General features: G+C 44.4%; 1 protein-coding gene across 1 annotated transcript; it reads right to left on the bottom strand.

Annotated features, from left to right (window-relative positions):
• Positions 1-414: 414 nt before the first annotated feature.
• LOC142196153 (DNA damage-regulated autophagy modulator protein 1-like) lies at positions 415-4,074 on the bottom strand. Its single transcript, XM_075266378.1, has 7 exons — positions 3,956-4,074; positions 3,531-3,598; positions 3,261-3,403; positions 2,853-3,024; positions 1,891-1,946; positions 643-729; positions 415-492 (listed from the first exon to the last, which is right to left on the bottom strand). The coding sequence occupies exons 1-7, from the start codon at positions 4,072-4,074 to the stop codon at positions 415-417; spliced, it is 723 nt and encodes a 240-aa protein (XP_075122479.1).
• Positions 4,075-19,391: the final 15,317 nt, after the last annotated feature.

Genomic DNA, 19,391 nt, shown 5'->3' with positions numbered 1-19,391 from the left:
AGAGGACCTATCAGATCCCTGCGATAGAGGACCTATCAGATCCCTGCTATAGAGGACCTATCAGATCTCTGCGATAGAGGACCTATCAGATCCCTGCTATAGAGGACCTCTCAGATCCCTACTATAGAGGACCTATCAGATCCCTGCTATAGAGGACCTATCAGATGCCTGCTATAGAGGACCTATCAGATCCCTGCTATAGAGGACCTATCAGCTGTCCGGTGTGGTGTAGTACAGAGGACCTTCCAGCTCTCCAGTATTGTGCAGTTGTCCAATGTGTGTCCTCCTGAAGTATATATCCCCCCAGTATAGTCCTACATACAGGTCAATGGTTGTGATAAATAGACTCACCAGCTCGATGTCTTTTGCAGGAATACATTGCAGTGATTTCCTTTATCTTACCCCGGAGTCTTATTAGGGGTTTTCAGGGTCCTGGGCTGGTTCTCTCAGGCTGATGGAGACACCTTCTCGGGACAACCTTAAAGATAAATGCTGTGAGGAAAAAAAGAAAATATTTCACATCAGAAACGCTCTTATGAATATAGATCTAATTTATACGTGAAGTGGGCATTTCTGTTTTAGGGAGAAATTGTCATCTTCTACATATGTGGAGCACATGAGACACGTCACTCATCTACTCACCTGGAAATCTGTATAATTGGTCAGTTGTTGAATTACGAGGCAGAACATCTGAACCCACTCGACCACCATGCCTGCATCAGAGATGACCTACAGAAGAGAAGGAGAGAATAGCAGATATTAGTGCCCGGATTTACTCACCATTGTCTGCTGTGGATTGAGATAGAAGGAAATCTTATCCACCAAGAGATTCCATTTTACTGTTAAGGGGATCCTATCATTGGGAAACCCTATTTTCACAGGCTATTCTTCTCCTGCCTTTATTTTTCTGCTCTACGCTGTTGTTTTGGAGACTTTTCTTATTTCTTCTTTATTCAAACGAGTCTTCAGAAAGCACTGAGGGCGTCCCCTGTTCCTTAAGGCACACGCTCTTCCGAAGATCCAGCGTCGCTTCTCCGCAGCATTAGCACCTGCCAATTCTGTGTTCAGGATTCAAATTCCGCACATGCTCAGTCAGCTCTGCCATTTCACATTGGAGAGAGGCAACTGAGCATGTGCAGGATTTGAATCGGCGGGTGCTGATGATGCGGAGAGGCATCAGCACAAGAAGAGAGAGGCGGCGCTGGATATTCGGAGGAGCGTGTGCCTTGAGCAGAGGGGACACCCCAGCACTTTCTGAGCACAGGAGGAACGCCATCTGTGCTTTCTGAAGACTCATTTGTATAAAGAAAAAATAAGAAAATTATCCAAAACGGCGGCGCGGAGCAGAAAAATAAAGGTAGGAGAAGAATAGTCTTTCTAATCAGTGGCAATTCAGACCCAAGAGTATAATAATCAGAGAACCAGGGGAAGAAAAACATAAAAAAGACTCTGTTACTCACCTATCTCCCAGCTCCTACACTGTCAGCCTCCGAAGTAGTCCATCTTCAATGACGTCAGACGTCACATGACCCGGGACACAGGCCGGGGTCATGAGACGTCAGATGACTAGGCCGAAGCCTGCCCGGATCGTGGAGAGGTAAGTAACAGTGCTTTTTATGTTTCTTACCTCTCCCAGGCCGTCAATCATTATACTCGGGGGTCCGAAAAGACCCCCGAGTATAATGATAGCAACGGTAGCGGCTGTAACCAGGCCCCTAATGTCCCGGGCCCTGTGGCAGCTGCCTCTGCTGCTACGGCAGTAGTTACACCACCGTTTCTAAAGGTTATTCCGATGTGCGATTAGTGAAAATAGGGTTTCCCAATGATAGAATCCCCTTAAACATGATGTATATGGATAATACAAGATGGTGGAAAGTGAAATAAACTCACCTGCTTATGGTTGTCAGGGATTAGATGGAGGTAAAAACTGGACATGACTCCACTGACTGGAAGGACAAGTCAAGGAAAAGTAACAGAATTCTAATATTATAGTATTTCCTATAGTCACTGCCTAAATTGGGAAAAAAAATTAGGGGGAACTCTGGAATAATTATATACAAAAACCGGGGACGTCACCAAGTAGGCCTGAAGCCTTCTGGAGCCAGAAGAGGTAAGTAACAGTGATTTTATGTTCCCTCACCTCTCCTAGCCCTACGATCCTTATACTATTGAGGGCTGAAAAGACCCCGGGTACAATGATAGTGGTATTTGTGTGGTTCCTTATACTGTTCCGGTATAAACTGGGCGTTCGGGACCAATTTACGCACTGCCTATATTGTTATATCAGATCTATGCTACAATAGAATCACAAGGGAGGACTTTACAGTTGGGGAATAAGCTTCAAATACCAGCCAGAATCCCCTCCCCCATTGTTTACAAAGCAGGAAGGAATGGCGGACACAGCGCCACACCTCCCATGAGGCGACCTGAAGCGACCGCTTCAGGCGGCGCTTTGCCAGGGCCTCGGGGAGGGCGGCATTTTTGCTGACCTAAGCCAGTCCAGGACAAGCTGTGAACCCATGGTTCCCCCTGGGCGGACACCTCTTATTTTTTAAGGTCACTGATAAAAGAAACGCTTTGCTTGATGTTTTGCGGATTCTGCAGCTGATCCAGACACAAGAACCCACAGAACAAAACTACTGCTGTTTAGCCCCTTTGTTTCTGAGGCTAAACTCTGAGCAAAGCTGTGACAGAAATCCGAAGCTCTGCCACCGGTTATACAGCGCTGGAATTTGGGGAGGAATCTAAGGCAGAAGACCACCTCAAGTTCCTCTCCAAATTCTGTCATGTGAATAAGGCCATAATCTCCTCCCCTCAGTATCACTTACTACCAGTTATATATAAAAGGATACAGAATAGCATTAGTACAGATGTCACCGAGGTCAGAGCCAGTCTAATATGGCACATTCGCCGACTGCTGAAGGACCTCTTATACAGGAGAATCGCTTGACATAAGTTGAAAATGTCAGCACATCCAAAACCGAGTCCTGAGCCAATATCGTGAGCTGTAAGGTTGACATTCACCTAGAATGGAAATACAGATATATGTTATCAATGAGGCTGACAAGTGTTAATTATGATTTGTATTTATAGACACCAGGGGGCGCCACTGTAACTGTGATTTCTATGGGAGAGACTAAAAAAATCCAAAAACTACAGATATTTAACACAGTATAAACTATATTGACTGTCAGACAATGTTCACTTTCTATATTACATGACATATGATTGAATATTTCCAATAAAACAAGATAACTAACCGGAAATACAGCATTCAGGGCGGACCCAATACAGGATATCCATCCTATGGCGAGTAGTATTCGCTGGCCTATGAGATGTCGCTTCTCCGATGGTTCAGTCCGAATTATCATGAACTTGTATTGGAGGAGAATGATGCAGGCTCCTGTAATAGACAATACATGTTATCAGTCAGAGATTTCTATAGGGCACTTCTATAGACACCTGTACAATCTCCAGTCATGGCCGCCGGTCAGTGCTGATGTTTTCACCCTATTAGAAGCTCCACTTACCCAGAATGGAAGAAACCATGAAGACCACCGTGTAGATCACGGACTCGGGCAGCCGAGCTGCTGTCGCACTGTGAAAGAGAGTAAAATATTGGGTGTTAGGGATGAGATGTGACAATTCCACCGCTTGTGTCCTACTATCTATAACTCTCCCCTCCCCCATACTATCCGCTGACTATCCTTTAACTCAATCACTGCCACTTTTTTTTAGCAGATGTGATGGCTGCAGGTTATGAATAACCTCCGACCCTTTACCTGCCCCTACATGTACTCTACACCCAATGATAGATTCCCTTTCTCAGATATAGAGGTGCAGTACATGAAAAAGGGAGTCAAAGAAAATGATTATTTCTGACATTTACAATAATAGATACAAATATTAATCTGATAATAACAAGAATCAGGAATCTCGCCCCATCCCCTCTTACTTGATGTACGGATGTGTTTCATGCCCTAATATTACCGTTACGGCAAACAGGGTACTGAGACCCAATAGCATCCATATGGACCACAGGATAGGCAGGAACGCCAAACCCCGGATTTCCATGACGCAAAGTAGGTAGATTCGCTAAATAAATCGCTGCTTTATAGCACACTATCTCTTTCTCTGTAGCTACAGATAAGAAGACTGTGGGAATGGCAGGCAGAGGATTTTATAGGCTCAGAACTCGATGAGGTCACAAGAATTTTGTGATGTCATAGGTTCTCTTGCCATTGTTCCATCATTCCACATGCAGCCTGAAGCTGATTGGTGCTCAGTATTGTAGATCTTGTCACATCTATCCTAATATGCATATTGTATAAGAGAATCTCCTGCACATTGTAGTGTAATAGCTGCTATATCTATATTCATTTACAGGATTGTATAATACCCTGAGCCACGCTGACCCTAAAAGACAGAAAAACCCACAACTCCTTGTATGTGGATATCGTCATATTTCTCTATAATCTCTAATCCAACATGTGGTTATTGGGCAAAGGAAACTGATTAATAAAAAGCTGTGAAACCGCCCCTGACACGCTGCGTATAGAGCTGTCTATAGAAGAACATATAGTGACTACGAGGCTCAGCCCAGAATAATCCCACAATAAGACACAAGAATAAACCACAGAAATCCCTCATCTGTATTATGTGTATTCCAGGGAGCGCAGATGGTGAATACATGTACAGGGAGCCGCGCGGTCACCTCTATGGGGGCAGATTCTATAGATGGTGATAAATCCATAATCCATTACCATTTATCACAAAGGTTTTATTGATGGTCAATATTGGAATCTGATCTTTTGATGGTGTTCAATTGGCTCGACCAACCAACCGGCCACGTAGCCACTTCCCAGTTGTTCCCTTCCAAAAATACTGCTCTCAGACTACTGTTTCTTTTAAGGAATTGTACTAATATAAGAATAGCATGTACCTTCTGTAAAAACAGCACCACTGTCCATCATGTATATTTTGTTTGTCCAGTCTGCACCATTACTATTACCTGCAAGATACCCTAAGGGCCCCTGCACACGGAGGATACGCTGGCTGATTTTGAACGTGTAAACATTCCGAATCAGCAGTGTTTAAAACATGTTCCATTGCTTTCTATGGGACCCGGCATACGCGTGCTCCCCATAGAAATGAATGGGAAAAAGCAGCCCATTAATTTCTATGGGGAGAGCACGTATGCTACCGCCCATAGAAAGCAATGGGATCTGTTTTAAACGCCGCTGATTCGGAACGTTTACATGTTCAAAATCAGTCAGCGTATCCTCCGTGTGAAGGGGCCCTAAGAGAAAAAAGATAATATTGTAAAACATTCTCTGTGCTAAGTTTTTAGCAGGACTCCTTCTCTTTGACCTTCCATAACCATAGCTTTTTTTTTTACTTATTACAAGGTAAGAGTGTTGCCGTAGTTAGACAATGCCTCCTTCTCCCTCCTGTACTGACCTCTGACATTCAAGCTCATTGTAGCTAGCGGGAAAAACTACTGTCAGCGAAGCTAAAAGGCAAAAGAATATGATTTTAAATTGATGGTGTTGTGTTATAGGCTCTGGTGTAACCAGAAACGGCGGGGACCCGTGGCGAACTTTTGACAATCGACCCCTCCTATGCATTCCTACGCGCTCTATTATACCCCATAGTGGCCTCTGCACACAGTATTATCCCCCACAGTGGCCTCTGCACACAGTATTATCCCCCATAGTGGCCCCTGCACACAGTATTATCCCCCATAGTGGCCTCTGCACACAGTATTATCCCCCATAGTGGCCCCTGCACACAGTATTATCCCCCATAGTGGCCCCTGCACACAGTATTATCCCCCATAGTGGCCCCTGCACACAGTATTATTCCTCATAGTGGCCCCTGCACACAGTATTATCCCCCATAGTGGCCCCTGCACACAGTATTATCCCCCACAGTGGCCTCTGTACACAGTATTATCCCCCATAGTGGCCCTGCACACAGTATTATTCCCCATAGTGGCCCCTGCACACAGTATTATCCCCCATAGTGGCCCCTGCACACAGTATTATCCCCAATAGTGGCCCCTGCACACAGTATTGTACCCCATAGTGGCCCCAGCACACAGTATTATGCCCCATAGTGGCCCCTGCACACAGTATTATCCCCCTTAGTGGCCCCTGCACACAGTATTGTACCCCATAGTGGCCCCAGCACACAGTATTATGCCCCATAGTGGCCCCTGCACACAGTATTATCCCCCATAGTGGCCCCTGCACACAGTATTATGCCCCATAGTGGCCCCAGCACACAGTATTATGCCCCATAGTGGCCCCTGCACACAGTATTATCCCCCATAGTGGCCCCTGTACACAGTATTATGCCCCATAGTGGTCCCTGCACACAGTATTATCCCCAATAGTGGCTCCTGCATACAGTATTATGCCCCATAGTGGCTCCTGCACACAGTATTATCCCCCATAGTGGCCCCTGCACACAGTATTATCCCCAATAGTGGCTCCTACACACAGTATTATCCCCCATAGTGGCCCCTGCACTCAGTATTGTACCCCATAGTGGTCCCTGCACACAGTATTATCCCCCATAGTGGCCCCTGCACACAGTATTATGCCCCATAGTGGTCCCTGCACACAGTATTATCCCCAATAGTGGCCCCTGCACACAGTATTATCCCCCATAGTGGCCCCTGCACACAGTATTATCCCCCATAGTGGCCCCTGCACACAGTATTATCCCCAATAGTGGCTCCTACACACAGTATTATCCCCCATAGTGGCCCCTGCACTCAGTATTGTACCCCATAGTGGTCCCTGCACACAGTATTATCCCCAATAGTGGCTCCTGCACACAGTATTATGCCCCATAGTGGCCCCTGCACACAGTATTATCCCCAATAGTGGCCCCTGCACACAGTATTGTACCCCATAGTGGTCCCTGAACACAGTATTATCCCCCATAGTGGCCCCTGCACACAGTATTATCCCCCATAGTGGTCCCAGAACACAGTATTATGCCCCATAGTGGCTCCTGCACACAGTATTATGCTCCATAGTGGCCCCTGCACACAGTATTATCCCCAATAGTGGCCCCTGCACACAGTATTGTACCCCATAGTGGCCCCTGCACACAGTATTATCCCCTATAGTGGCCCCTGCACACAGTATTATCCCCCTTAGTGGCCCCTGCACACAGTATTATCCCTCATAGTGGCCCCTGCACACAGTATTATCCCCCATAGTGGCCCCAGCACACAGTATTATACCCCATAGTGGCCCCTGCACACAGTATTATCCCCCATAGTGGCCCCTGCACACAGTATTATGCCCCATAGTGGTCCCTGCACACAGTATTATCCCTAATAGTGGCTCCTGCACACAGTATTATGCCCCATAGTGGCCCCTGCACACAGTATTATCCCCCATAGTGGCCCCTGCACACAGTATTATCCCCAATAGTGGCTCCTGCACACAGTATTATCCCCCATAGTGGCCCCTGCACACAGTATTATCCCCCATAGTGGCCCCTGCACACAGTATTGTACCCCATAGTGGTCCCTGAACACAGTATTATCCCCAATAGTGGCTCCTGCACACAGTATTATGCCCCATAGTGGCCCCTGCACACAGTATTATCCCCAATAGTGGCCCCTGCACACAGTATTGTACCCCATAGTGGTCCCTGAACACAGTATTATCCCCCATAGTGGCCCCTGCACACAGTATTATGCCCCATAGTGGTCCCTGCACACAGTATTATCCCCAATAGTGGACCCTGCACACAGTATTATGTCCCACTCTTGACTCCCATAAACAATTATTATACTCTGGGGTCTTTTCAGACTCCAGAGTATAATAATCAGAGACCCAGTGAAATAAAAACCTAAAAAACTGTTTCTTACCTGTCCCCCGGCTCCTACACCGTCAGCCTCCGCTGCTGTCCATCTTCAATGACGTCGGACGTCACATGACCTGGGAAGCAGGCCGGGTTCATGTGACGTCAGACAACTAAGAAGGAGGCCTGGCAGGGTCGTGGAGAGGTAAGTAACAGTGTTTATGTTTCTTACCTCTCCCGGTCTGCCAATCATTATACTCGGGGGTCCGAAGAGACCCCCGAGTATAATGATAGCTGCGGTAGCGGCTGTCACTGGGCCCCTAATGTCCCGGGCCCTGTAGCAGCTTCCTCTGCTGCTATGGCGGTAGTTACACCACTGGTTATAGGAAGACTAAACCTAAAGTGAAAAATTACTATTCAGGATAAAGTAAACTGATATCCAAGTTTTTCTGAAGGTTTTTAGAATTTTTCTCTTACTGACTCTAATGTCGGAGACCTATACATGTAAACTGTCCCAATCATGTGATAATCCCAGGAATGGGGTTGTGGAAAGGATGATGCTTACTTAATCCCTGCCCCAAAGTGGACGTTTTGGGGGTGTTTAGTGATGATTCTAGGGGCAGAGCTTAATGTGCAGATATGTATGGCCGGGTTTACTCCTGCACCCGGTCTCCAGTTTAGCCAATCTGGCGGGTCTCCGTCTTCTGCCCCGAGGAACTGGACAGGAGACGGAAACCCAGCAGACTGTTTTCAAACCCATTCACTTGAATGGGTTTGCAAAATGACCGCCCATGTGCATCTTGTGCCTGTCCACGGTTTTTTAACTGGACACAAAGTCCTGCATGTCTGACTTTATGTCCGGTTAAAAAAATAATGACTTCGCTGCGGACAAGCAAAAGACGCACACGGGTGGTCACTTTGCAAACCAATTCAAGTGAATGGGTTTGAAAACTGACTGCTGGTTTCCGTCTCTTGTCCAGTTTCTCGGGGCAGAAGATGGAAACCTGCCAGATTGGCTAAAGTGGAGACTGGGCGCAGGTATGAACCGACTAAAGTTTGATGCCGACATAAAGCAGAGATCTGGGACATGAGATTTATGATATAATTTTGGCAGCCTGACTATCTGTATGCAATGTACATCATTTCAAACTTTATAAAATGCATATTTTTCAAAATTTCCACCAAATTTCCTATTTTTTCATAATTAAACACAAAACATATCAACCAAAATTTACCACTAACATGTAAGTACAATGTGTTACGAAAAAACGATCTCAAAATCACTTTGGTAAGTTAAAGCATTCCAAAGTTATTGCCACATAAAGTGACACACGTCAATTTTAAAAAATCGAGCTTGGTCAGGAAGTCAAAAAGTGCCATCGGCGGGAAGGGATTAAGTTCAAAGACCTTTTTTATGTAGAAAGTGATAAGTACCTGGCCTTATAGAGTGAAGTTAGATTGAAAGTGAAGCCTTGAGAGCTTTTGGGGATCTGAGAAGAAGGCAAACCATGCGTCTTGTTTTTATCGGCATGTTTCTTGCTGATCTGTATTTTGGAGGGGCCGATCAGATGCTCTCACTGGATCTCTCTCTAAGGGGGTCTCACCAAGAATATAGAACTTTTTGATAGACTCATCCAGCTCGTTCTGCCAAGTATTGAAGAATTTCTGAACTTTGACAAACAGCTTGGGGGTCTTGGTAAGTGACACATACTCTTCGCCTTGGGTAACGTGGGCAATGTCCAGGTTAAATTTCTGAATTTTCTGTCACGGTATAAAATAACACATATACGTAAAGTCAATACTGAAGAACAAGTGTATGTGTAAGTCCTCCAGTCTACCAGGAGAACTTTACAGAAAATTGCTATTGGAGACCATTGGCATCAGAAAAAAAAAATCAAAGTTCTGATATAACTTTATGGAGTAGCAATGGATGGGTAAATAAACAAAATAAAATTAAGACAAAAAAAAATAAATTAAAAAAGGAACATCACTACCACATCCACCTCACAGGTTCTAATCCCACCCTCAGCGACAAAAAAATATTTGCCACTTACATGAAAATTACTGTAAAAAAAAAAATTAGTAACAGATGTTTCCCCTCCCTTTTTATTTGACATTTTCTCAGATATTTAAAAAAAAATGCAAAAGGAAAAAAACATAGAAACAAATCCCAATGTATCACCAAAAATACACAGAAATTATTTGAATAACTAGAAAGAAAATTTTTTTTTAGAGTTCTTAAAAATGCATGAACAAAAACAGAACCATAGACAATCAATGGCAGAAAAATCCTGCCAACAGGGAGAATGGGTTGGTCCTAACGTGGTTAAGCCAATTGCATTAAAAAGTGGTCTTCTGGTTGCAACACTCAGGAGGGCCAGGGCTGGTATCACAAGTAATATCCGAGGTGGCCGGCTTTCCAGGGGGGTCCCTTGGTCCCGAAAATGCACAAAATCTCCTTTTTGATGTCCCCGATTACCCGCCCCCACGTGATATCTGACAATGACAACAGACAACCAGGCTTCGGGGGTAATCGTTGCTTTTCTTTTTACTAGCAGGACAAAGTAATACAAATGTACATATGGGGGACTTCTTCACATACAATACAGCGATCTTTGTAGGTAGTGTCCAATTAGCAGAGGATGGGGCAGAATGCTTTGGATAGTAGTTGCTTGGCAGTTAACTTGTATATACTTGTAAAGATGGCCTGTATCCAGGGGGTTAGTCCTCAACAAAACTGGGTACACGTATATAGAAGAGGAGATACAATTCGGCAGCGGGAGACCCTCAATTTCTGCCAGACTAGCTATGGGTTTCTTAACTATAGATTTGTCCCAAAGACTTACTTGGATAGAGATATACGTGTGAGGTCCCAAATGTACGGATAAAACAAGTCCATCAACTTCAGCGCTTGTAAGATTAGAGCTTCAGAGGAAAACACTCTCTGAGAAGGGCCTTGAGGACAGAGGAGAAGGCATCTCTGCTTGGTGTACCCTGATAGTGGGAAGCCATTATCCGTGCTCCATGTGCTCTGTCTGCTAGCTGTCTCATGTCTTAGACTTGTAGCCCCACACAAAAGAAGTCAGCCAAAAACGTCCCCAACCCCCTCTAGAGAGGGTGGTCACTCAACACTCCCTCCAGGCCAGTCAAGGGAGCCTGATTGGTCCTGGAGGTCAGCTAATCATAATGGACACTCCCTTTACAGTAACAACTCAAATTACAATGGCAAAGTATAGGCAGGTGTAGTTCACAAAAACATCCACAAGATGGCGCATTAATAGACCCCGTGTGTGCTGGCTCTGGAAGAATAGAAATATATAGAAGGAATGAAGAGGGAGGAAAATATTTACCTTATATGCAAATGTCCATATCATCTCGGTCTGCAAGGACTATAAAAGGGAATTGGACTAGCAGTACCGGCATTACACTAGAGAGGTGGGCTTCTCAGAGAAGACGGCATGGAAAATATAGTTTGTGGGGCAACACGGTGGCTCGGTGGTTAGCACGGCAGCCTTGCAGCGCTGTAGTCCTGGGTTGGAATCCTGCCAGGAACATCTACAAGGAGTTTGTATGTTCTCCCCGTGTTTGTGTGGATTTCCTCTCATTCTAAAGGTGCATTCACACTGAGTTTTTTGGCGTGTAATTTGGCGCGTCATTTTACGCGCGGTTTTTTTTACGCGCGTGTTTATTGAACGCATCGCGCTACATAGGCGTTTTCTGGCACGTCTTCAACTCGCGCTTACGGAAGCGTAAAAACACCTACAACTCATTAAAAACAAGAGCCAGCCCACTGGGCAGGGCCAGAAAGGACAACCCATTATTTAATCACCATACACCTGTCATGATGGACACGAGAGAGTTTGAGCTCTGATGAGAAGGCCATTACCTTTACCTTTACAGAAGACTGAAAAATGTCGCAGAGTGCAAGGAGAACAGCTATTGTTAAAAAGGCCAATTTGCACTTTCTAGAATGTTTTTCAAGACAGTCTTTCAGGCTGGCCTTCTATTTAGTAGGCAGCATGTATAGCACTGTACTGAGTTTGCAGGGTGTAGGAATGCAGCCTCCTTGTTGGGCTAGGTGACATCATGTTGATTTTCACATGAGTCTATTTTGAGTGGTTCTGAATGTATACTGTACAGTGCTGTAGGTGCTGCCTTGCAGAAGTATCTTCCTGACAGACTAGCTGTGCGGAGCAATGCTCTGAAATCTGCGCACTGTTGGCTTTGCAGAAGTATATTGAGCAGCCTGTGGGCCAAACCATGAAAACTTCTCCCTTATAAAGAGGACCTTTCATCATATCCAGCCACATGCAGTGTTATATACTGCTGGAAAGCTGACAGTGCACTGAATTCAGCGCACTGTCAGCTTTCCAGCACTATATAAAACACTGCATGTGGCCGGATATGATGAAAGGTCCTCTTTAAAGATGCCTATGGTGAAAGGCAGGAAAATCTGCAGTATATTGCAAGCTAATGTATTGAAAAGAAGAAAACACAAAACAATGTATAAACTTTTTAACCAAAAAAAATATATATTTATTACAATATTTACAACGTAGAATCCCCCCCCCCCCAAAAAAAAAAAAAAAAAAAAAAAAGGAGAAAAGAGCATGGGGAAGGAAATTAAGAAGACGGATAATCATCCGGACTCAAAAGTGAACAGTGTATTGGGCTGGGAAGCGGAGAGTCCGCAACATGGGGAGCAGGAGATGGCACAAATGTGGGCCCGGGACTGGGAAGTAGGGGCTGTGTTGGGGTGGAGGATAAGTTTGGGGATTGTTGTTGGGCTGGAGGACAAGTGGCTGGGCCACGGCAACACAGCTGCCGGAACTGGGATATGAGATATACTGGAAGTCTGCCGCCACAGCATGGACATACGCCTTGAAATCTTGCTGTCTCTCATGTGGCAACTGATGGCAGATAGCTGCCACATCATTCCCAAAGTAACTGGCGTGGTCCTGGCTGTTCACCCTCCGGATAAAGGACACAGCTTCCCGCTCAACATCCAACTGTCTGTCCTCTATCCGGGAGGTCCTTCCAGTCTGCTCGTGGTTGGAAGGTGTGCAGCGTTGAGGGGCACGACGTCCATGCCTCCTCCTCTGGGTGAGTGACACCGGCTCCTGGGCTGACTCTTCTTCCGTGAGAAGTTGGCCAGCCGGAGAAGAAGCAGGTGACATTGGCTCGGAACCCACTCGGAAGGAGGTGTCGTCATCACTGGTTTCTTGTCGTCCCCTCACCGATTCATACGAGCAATCGGCAGGCGGGCTTTGTGGGTGGCTGGCCTCTATAGTCTGCAGTTCCTTTGGTGGTGCAGGGGAGTCTGACAGTGTCTGTGTGACATTGCCTGAAGATCTGGATGGTGAACAAAAAAAAAAGAAAAAAACATTACTTAAAAGGCCGTCGATTTTAACCATTAAACACAAAAAGAGATTATTAAAAAAAACACTTATGACTTTTCTCCCATGCCGCTGAGCAGGAACTGCAGATCCTCATAGAAGGTAATTTTCTGCCGCTTGGCAGGAGAGGCCCCACTCCGCTCCGCCTTCCAGATCTCCCGTATGAAGCGGTCCCGCACACTCTTCCACCGTGTGCGAACATCGTTTTCTGTGAAAAAAATATAGAAAAAAAACAGCCAAAATAAAAAATGCTTTTTCACATAAGCCAGTGTTAAACATACACAATTGCAACAAAACAAAAAAAGCTGAATGCAAAAATATATTCATCAATTCGTATTTTATCACTGCGCCCAAAGCTGGACCACTGTGGCTCAAATAACTCCTCGCAGATGCTGATCCATGTGGCCTCTCGAGCATGGCGATCAGCATACAACGGATCGGCTTTAGCCCAAAGATTGGGTTTCAAATGAACCTGCATAGTTGGGAAGGGAAACATAACAGAGAAATTAATATACCAAAACGACACACCAGAAGGAGGCGCTACTATATCTATATGTTTGCATTTTTAACACATTTTCCTAAGAAACAGTGGCGTTGAAGTCCCAAACTCAACACATGAGTGTTTTTTTGTTGGGGTGTAAATGTTTGCCCTCCCTGTGAAAAGGCTAGTCCAGCTTTCTAAAACACATATGGCCCACATGTCAGAAGACTGGATATAAAACAACAACAACTGTATGGTGGGCCATAATTTGGCTACACTTTGGACATGACATACTAAAGTGCATATTTTCATGCTATTTATTTCCAGCAACATAATATGGTTCCTGCCATCTGGACCAGACACTTACTAATTCGATGAGGCGTGTCACGTTAATGTCCATTCGATGATAAGTGGACTTTTTGGGGGTTGTAGCTTTGGCCCCACGTGCAGACATGCTGTTTCTAAAGATTGAAAAAATAAAAACATGTTTTCACACAAAAACATAGTAATGTCATTGCCCACAAATTGTGTGAAAATCACCCCAAAAAAAAAAAAAAACATAGACAAAGAGTGAGAACATCACCAAACACATTATTGTGTGTGTTGTGATGCAAAACCCATACAGTATTAAAGGGGCTCTATCACTAGGAAAAGTCATTTTTAACTAATCACACCTTTGCATAGCCTTTAGAAAGTCTATTTCACACCTACCTATAGTATGTAGATTGCCTCACTGGTTTCTGAATAAGTCCGTTTATATTCATATGCTAATTAGACTAGTGCACGATAGATGGTGCACTCCTCTCTCTGCTGTTTTCTATGGAAGACTGCTGCTGATGACGATGATGACTCGGCTTCCTGTTTGCTTCACACACACAGAAGATAATGGGAGAGATGAGGCTGCTGGGAACTTCCTGATCTGGCTGGAGGCTCATTAGCATATGAATAAAAACGGACTTATTCAGAGACCACTGAGGCAATCTACATACTAAAGGTAGGTGTGGAATAGACTTTCTAAAGCCTATGCAAGCATGTGTTTAGATAAAAATGACTTTTCCCAGTGATAGAGCCCCTTTAAGGCCAATACAGGCTGCTCCCTTAACACAGCCATAATACACACTTTTCAGTCAAAAGGCCAGTGTTAACTGTGCAAAAAGTTCACTTTACAAAAAGTGCACCCGTCAAACAAATAGTACGTAAACACAACTTACATTTATGATGTTTTGAATGTGTTTAGAAATTTTCGGATAGTTTGCAGCTTGAATGGCCGTCCGTGTGTCTTTGGAGACCAAAATTGTGAGCTATGTATTCTGCTGTATTTAAAAACAAATGGAAAAAAAAACGTTAACGCGACCGTATACGCGCTGTCAAAACGGTCCGTTTCACCATAGATCTACGTCGTATTTGTTTAACGCGCGTAGAATAAACACGCGCGTTCCAAAACACACGCGAAAAAAAGACACGTGTAGAAATGACGTGCGTAAACAACGCGCGTCATTCCACACAGACGTAAAACACCATTGAAGTCAATGGCAGCCACAAAAAAACGCACGTAAAATGACGCGCCAAATTACACGCCAAAAAACTCTGTGTGAATTCTCCCTTAGTCATCTTCTATTATCATCTATTGTAGGACAGAATGGTCTTGTGATCCTCATATTTGATTTTCCTTCCATTGTTTGCTAATGTCTTTATAGAATGTAATAGAAATGGAATAGGATGGCACCGACACGAATCATAAGGTCCACATGGGCTGTCACACTTGAATGTCCCTATGATCACAAACTCACCTAATGTTCTCTCTCCACTTGTATCCACCTCTCGTGCCATCTCAAGGGCTTCACTTGTGGCAAATCCTGTACCTAATTGGTCTCAGCGATCACAGGACTCCCAGCAAGGAGGCGCCAGCACAAGACTGGCACGGACACTGGCGGTGGACAACAGAGACAGGTGAGTATGCTTTTTTATTTGTTTTTTATTTTACACCTCCCCCCTGGCACATGAGTTGCTCCAATTCCTGGACAACCACGTTAAAGGATTTATCCATGTTTCGAATATTGATGGTCTGTCCTTAGGATAGGCCATCAATATTACATCTGTGATGATACAACAGCCAGGACCTCTGCAGATCAGCTCTTCCAGGACAGCGTGGCTACAGGTAATGGTAACATTTCTAGGAGCCGCACTCTTCACTTGCCATACAAGGTGTAGCAGCAGGTTTAGGTAGTGCACATGGTATAGTGGGTGAGCAGAATGTCTCCGGACATGTTATTACATTTAGCCGTTGTGTCTCAGTACCGCTGATCTGCAGGGTCCTGGCGGTGGGCCCCTAGAAACAATTCCACTGGTGGGCCCTAGACACCCCAGTCCAACCCTGGGTGATTCCAAATCCAGGCCTCCATTGGTTAATAAATTTGATTTCCATTGATGATTTTTGTGTGATTTTGTTGTCATCGCAGTTAACTTTGTACAGAACAAAGTCTTCAATGAGAATATTTCATTCATTCAGATCTAGGATGTGTTATTTGAGGGTTCCCTTTATTTTTTTGAGCAGTGTATGTTACATCATATAATGCAGCCGCTTCCATTACTATGGTATATACTATGTGATGGGATATTTCTCAGTGGGGTCCTATATATAACAGTATAATAGTGTACCCACTGACAGCTGCAGAGTCTTTCCTTATTACCTACATGGCTCTGGATTATTCTGGAGCTGGTATAGTTTAATATTATTGCTTATACAGTATTTAGGGTGAGACATTTACGTTATTTTTGTTTTAGAGAACCTTTAATTCCATGGTACTATATATTGGCCAGTCAGATAATAGAGGGGGTGTACATCTCGCCCAGACTACTCAGGTGGGCGAGATGAGAAAAGTCCAGGAATGATTTTTGGATTTTTGTTCTCTGCACTCAACTTTTGTCTGCTGAGCATTTTGTTAAAGGGGCTCTATCAGCAAAATTATCTTGTATGAGCCCCACATATGTGTGAATAGCCTTTAAAAAGGCTATTCAGGCACCATAAATCTTATTTTACCCCCTCCCCCCCCCCCCCCGTTTTAAAATAAAACTTTAAAAACATATATGCAAATCATGCCTTAGCGGCGTGCACACTGGGCAGTGATCCACGGTCCGACGTCATCTTCTGGCACGCCTACCTCTTCTTTCTTCTTCTTTCGGCGACGCTCTCCGGTCCTGGCTCTTCCCCGGCTTCATCGTCCACTTCTTCCGGTGGTTCAAATCCGATTGGATCAAATTTGGCGCATGTGCACTGCCATTGAGAAAAATGGTGCCAGAGCGTGCGCAATAGCTCCGGAGGGAGTGCTCTGCGCATGCGCCGGATTTGAACCAATCAGATTTGAACCGCAGGAAGAAGAAAACAATGAAGCCGAGGAAGAGCCAGGACTGGAGGGCGTCACTGAAAGAAGAAGAAAGAAGATGTAGGCGTGCCAGAAGATGATGTGGGACCATGGAGGACCGCCCAGCGTGCACAATAGGTATGATTTACATATATGTTTTCATAGTTTTACTTTAAAACGGGGGGGTTAAAATAAGATTAGCAGTGCCTGAATAGTCTTTTTAGAGGCTATTCACGGATATGTAGGGCTCATACAGCAAAATTTTGCTGTTAGAGCCCCTTTAAATGCTCAGTATCTGGCTGGAGTTTTAGGAATGGCAGGTAGGTTGTCAGTGGGACCTGTCATTCCACCCCCCTCTAGTCCACACATTGTGGAGGTTTCTGCAGTGTGTCAGCTGCTTTGAGTTCTCCTCATCAGGGAGGCTTAAAATGTTGCTCCAGCAGCAGTTCTTGGTCAGAGCTTGGCTGGAGAGCCAGCAGGAAGGTCACACCATTGGAGCTTTGCTGTATCATTCAAATTGTTATTGATTCTGTTATTCTACGTGAGGTAACCTATTATATGTTCAGTCAGAGCCCAGCCGGGCAGGGATTTATTTTTGTATTGGTTTCTTTTGTTGCTGCACTGTTTTGGAGTGAAAGTAAAACTCTACCATTATTTTGGACTAATAATCTGGATTTGTGTGTCTATGCCACCCCACCTAGCAACCACAGACCCTGACATATATTATATATATATATATATATACTATATATATGTATATATATATATATATATATATACATATATATATATATATATGTATATGTCTAAGTAGCTGAGTGATCTAGTGCAAGTGGAAGAGACGACCCTGCCCGCCTGGGCCTCCAATCTTTAGGCCAGTGATTTACTGTGTTACTGTCAGAGTCTGTACCTTATTATGTACCCCTAAAGGGCATGGTTGTTTGGGATTGGGAAGTGTACAAGTGCTTCCAAGCCATTATGTAACTGCAGGGGATTTCGGATACATTAACAAGCTGTTTTTGCCATTTCTTGACCGAACAGTGTTCTCCTGGCTTGTAAGTATATAGTACAGTATATACAGTACAGGAAACTTTGTGCTTTACCATTCTCTGACTTGTAGTCCGCAAGCCACCTTAGGCCTGTGGACTGTAGAGCAACGTCTACACTTTCCAAAGATGCCTTTCTTAATCTGCATTGCAGCTTTGTTTTCATGAAAATCAATATTTTATTCTTATGTCATTATCTAGAGCAGAGAGTGAAGCCCTGGCAAGAGAGGACACACCCATAAAGCGCTTCACAGCTAATTTGCATAAGAATGAAATACTAATTTGCATGAAAATGGAGCTGCAATGCATAAAAAGAAAGGCATTTGTGGAAAGTGTAGAATTTGCCCTACAAGGTGCTGTCATTAGTTTGATACCCATCTCCCTGCTGACTCCCTTTCACATAATGGGGGGCTTCAGTGTCTTAAGGGTAAAATTAACACAAAGGGTCAATTAATATGTGGAATAGGGGAACATTCTAGGGGAAAAGGAGGCACTGGGGGGGGGGGGAGGTTGCCTTTCCTTGTGTCACCAAAAAGGGAAGGGGTCTGTTTTAAAGTGGGTCTGGTCATCCTGAAAAATGTCGCAGCACCCACAATAGCCCCTGGCCCTATCTGGAACCCCCGGCCCTGGCAAGCTGTGATATTCTGCAATTCCTATACAAGTGAATTGGATTTATTGATACAGCGATCCGCAGCAAGTTATGTTGTTTTTGTAGCTCACATTCATTTCTGATGGACGGTACAACATGACGCCATGACCAACTGAGGTCGAAATAAATACCCCATTAGAGGATGGAATTGCCCCTTCACATATTGTTATCATAATAGTAATAAATCAGAGTGACAGGTATAATACATCAGCCATTGTGTTAAATATATAAAACATTTTATTAAAGGGAATGTATCACCAAAAAAATAACATTCTAAATGTATTAATATATATAATATTATATGTGGCCATTCTGAATTATTGCGGTTTTCACACCAAGACTATTTTAAAGTGAATCTGTCACCAGGAAAGAGATTACAGAAATCACAATGTATTGTAGGGGACATTATACTGATCATCACCATTGTACCATTAGATGTGCAATAGATGCTCCATTTCCTTCAGCCTCATTTGCACTCTTTGGAAATAGGAAAATGAGGCTTAAGTGCAATGGGGGTGTGCCACATCCTCCAAATGCTCCAGGTGGGGGGGGGGACACAGGTACTAAAGATAGGCAAACCAGGAGGCTAAAGTAGGATGGAAGACACAAGGGAGCCCAGGAGAGGTGAGT

The sequence above is a fragment of the Leptodactylus fuscus genome, chromosome 2, assembly GCF_031893055.1.
Source record: "Leptodactylus fuscus isolate aLepFus1 chromosome 2, aLepFus1.hap2, whole genome shotgun sequence".
Classification (NCBI taxonomy): domain Eukaryota; kingdom Metazoa; phylum Chordata; class Amphibia; order Anura; family Leptodactylidae; genus Leptodactylus; species Leptodactylus fuscus.
This window is presented reverse-complemented; position numbering and strand designations above follow the sequence as displayed.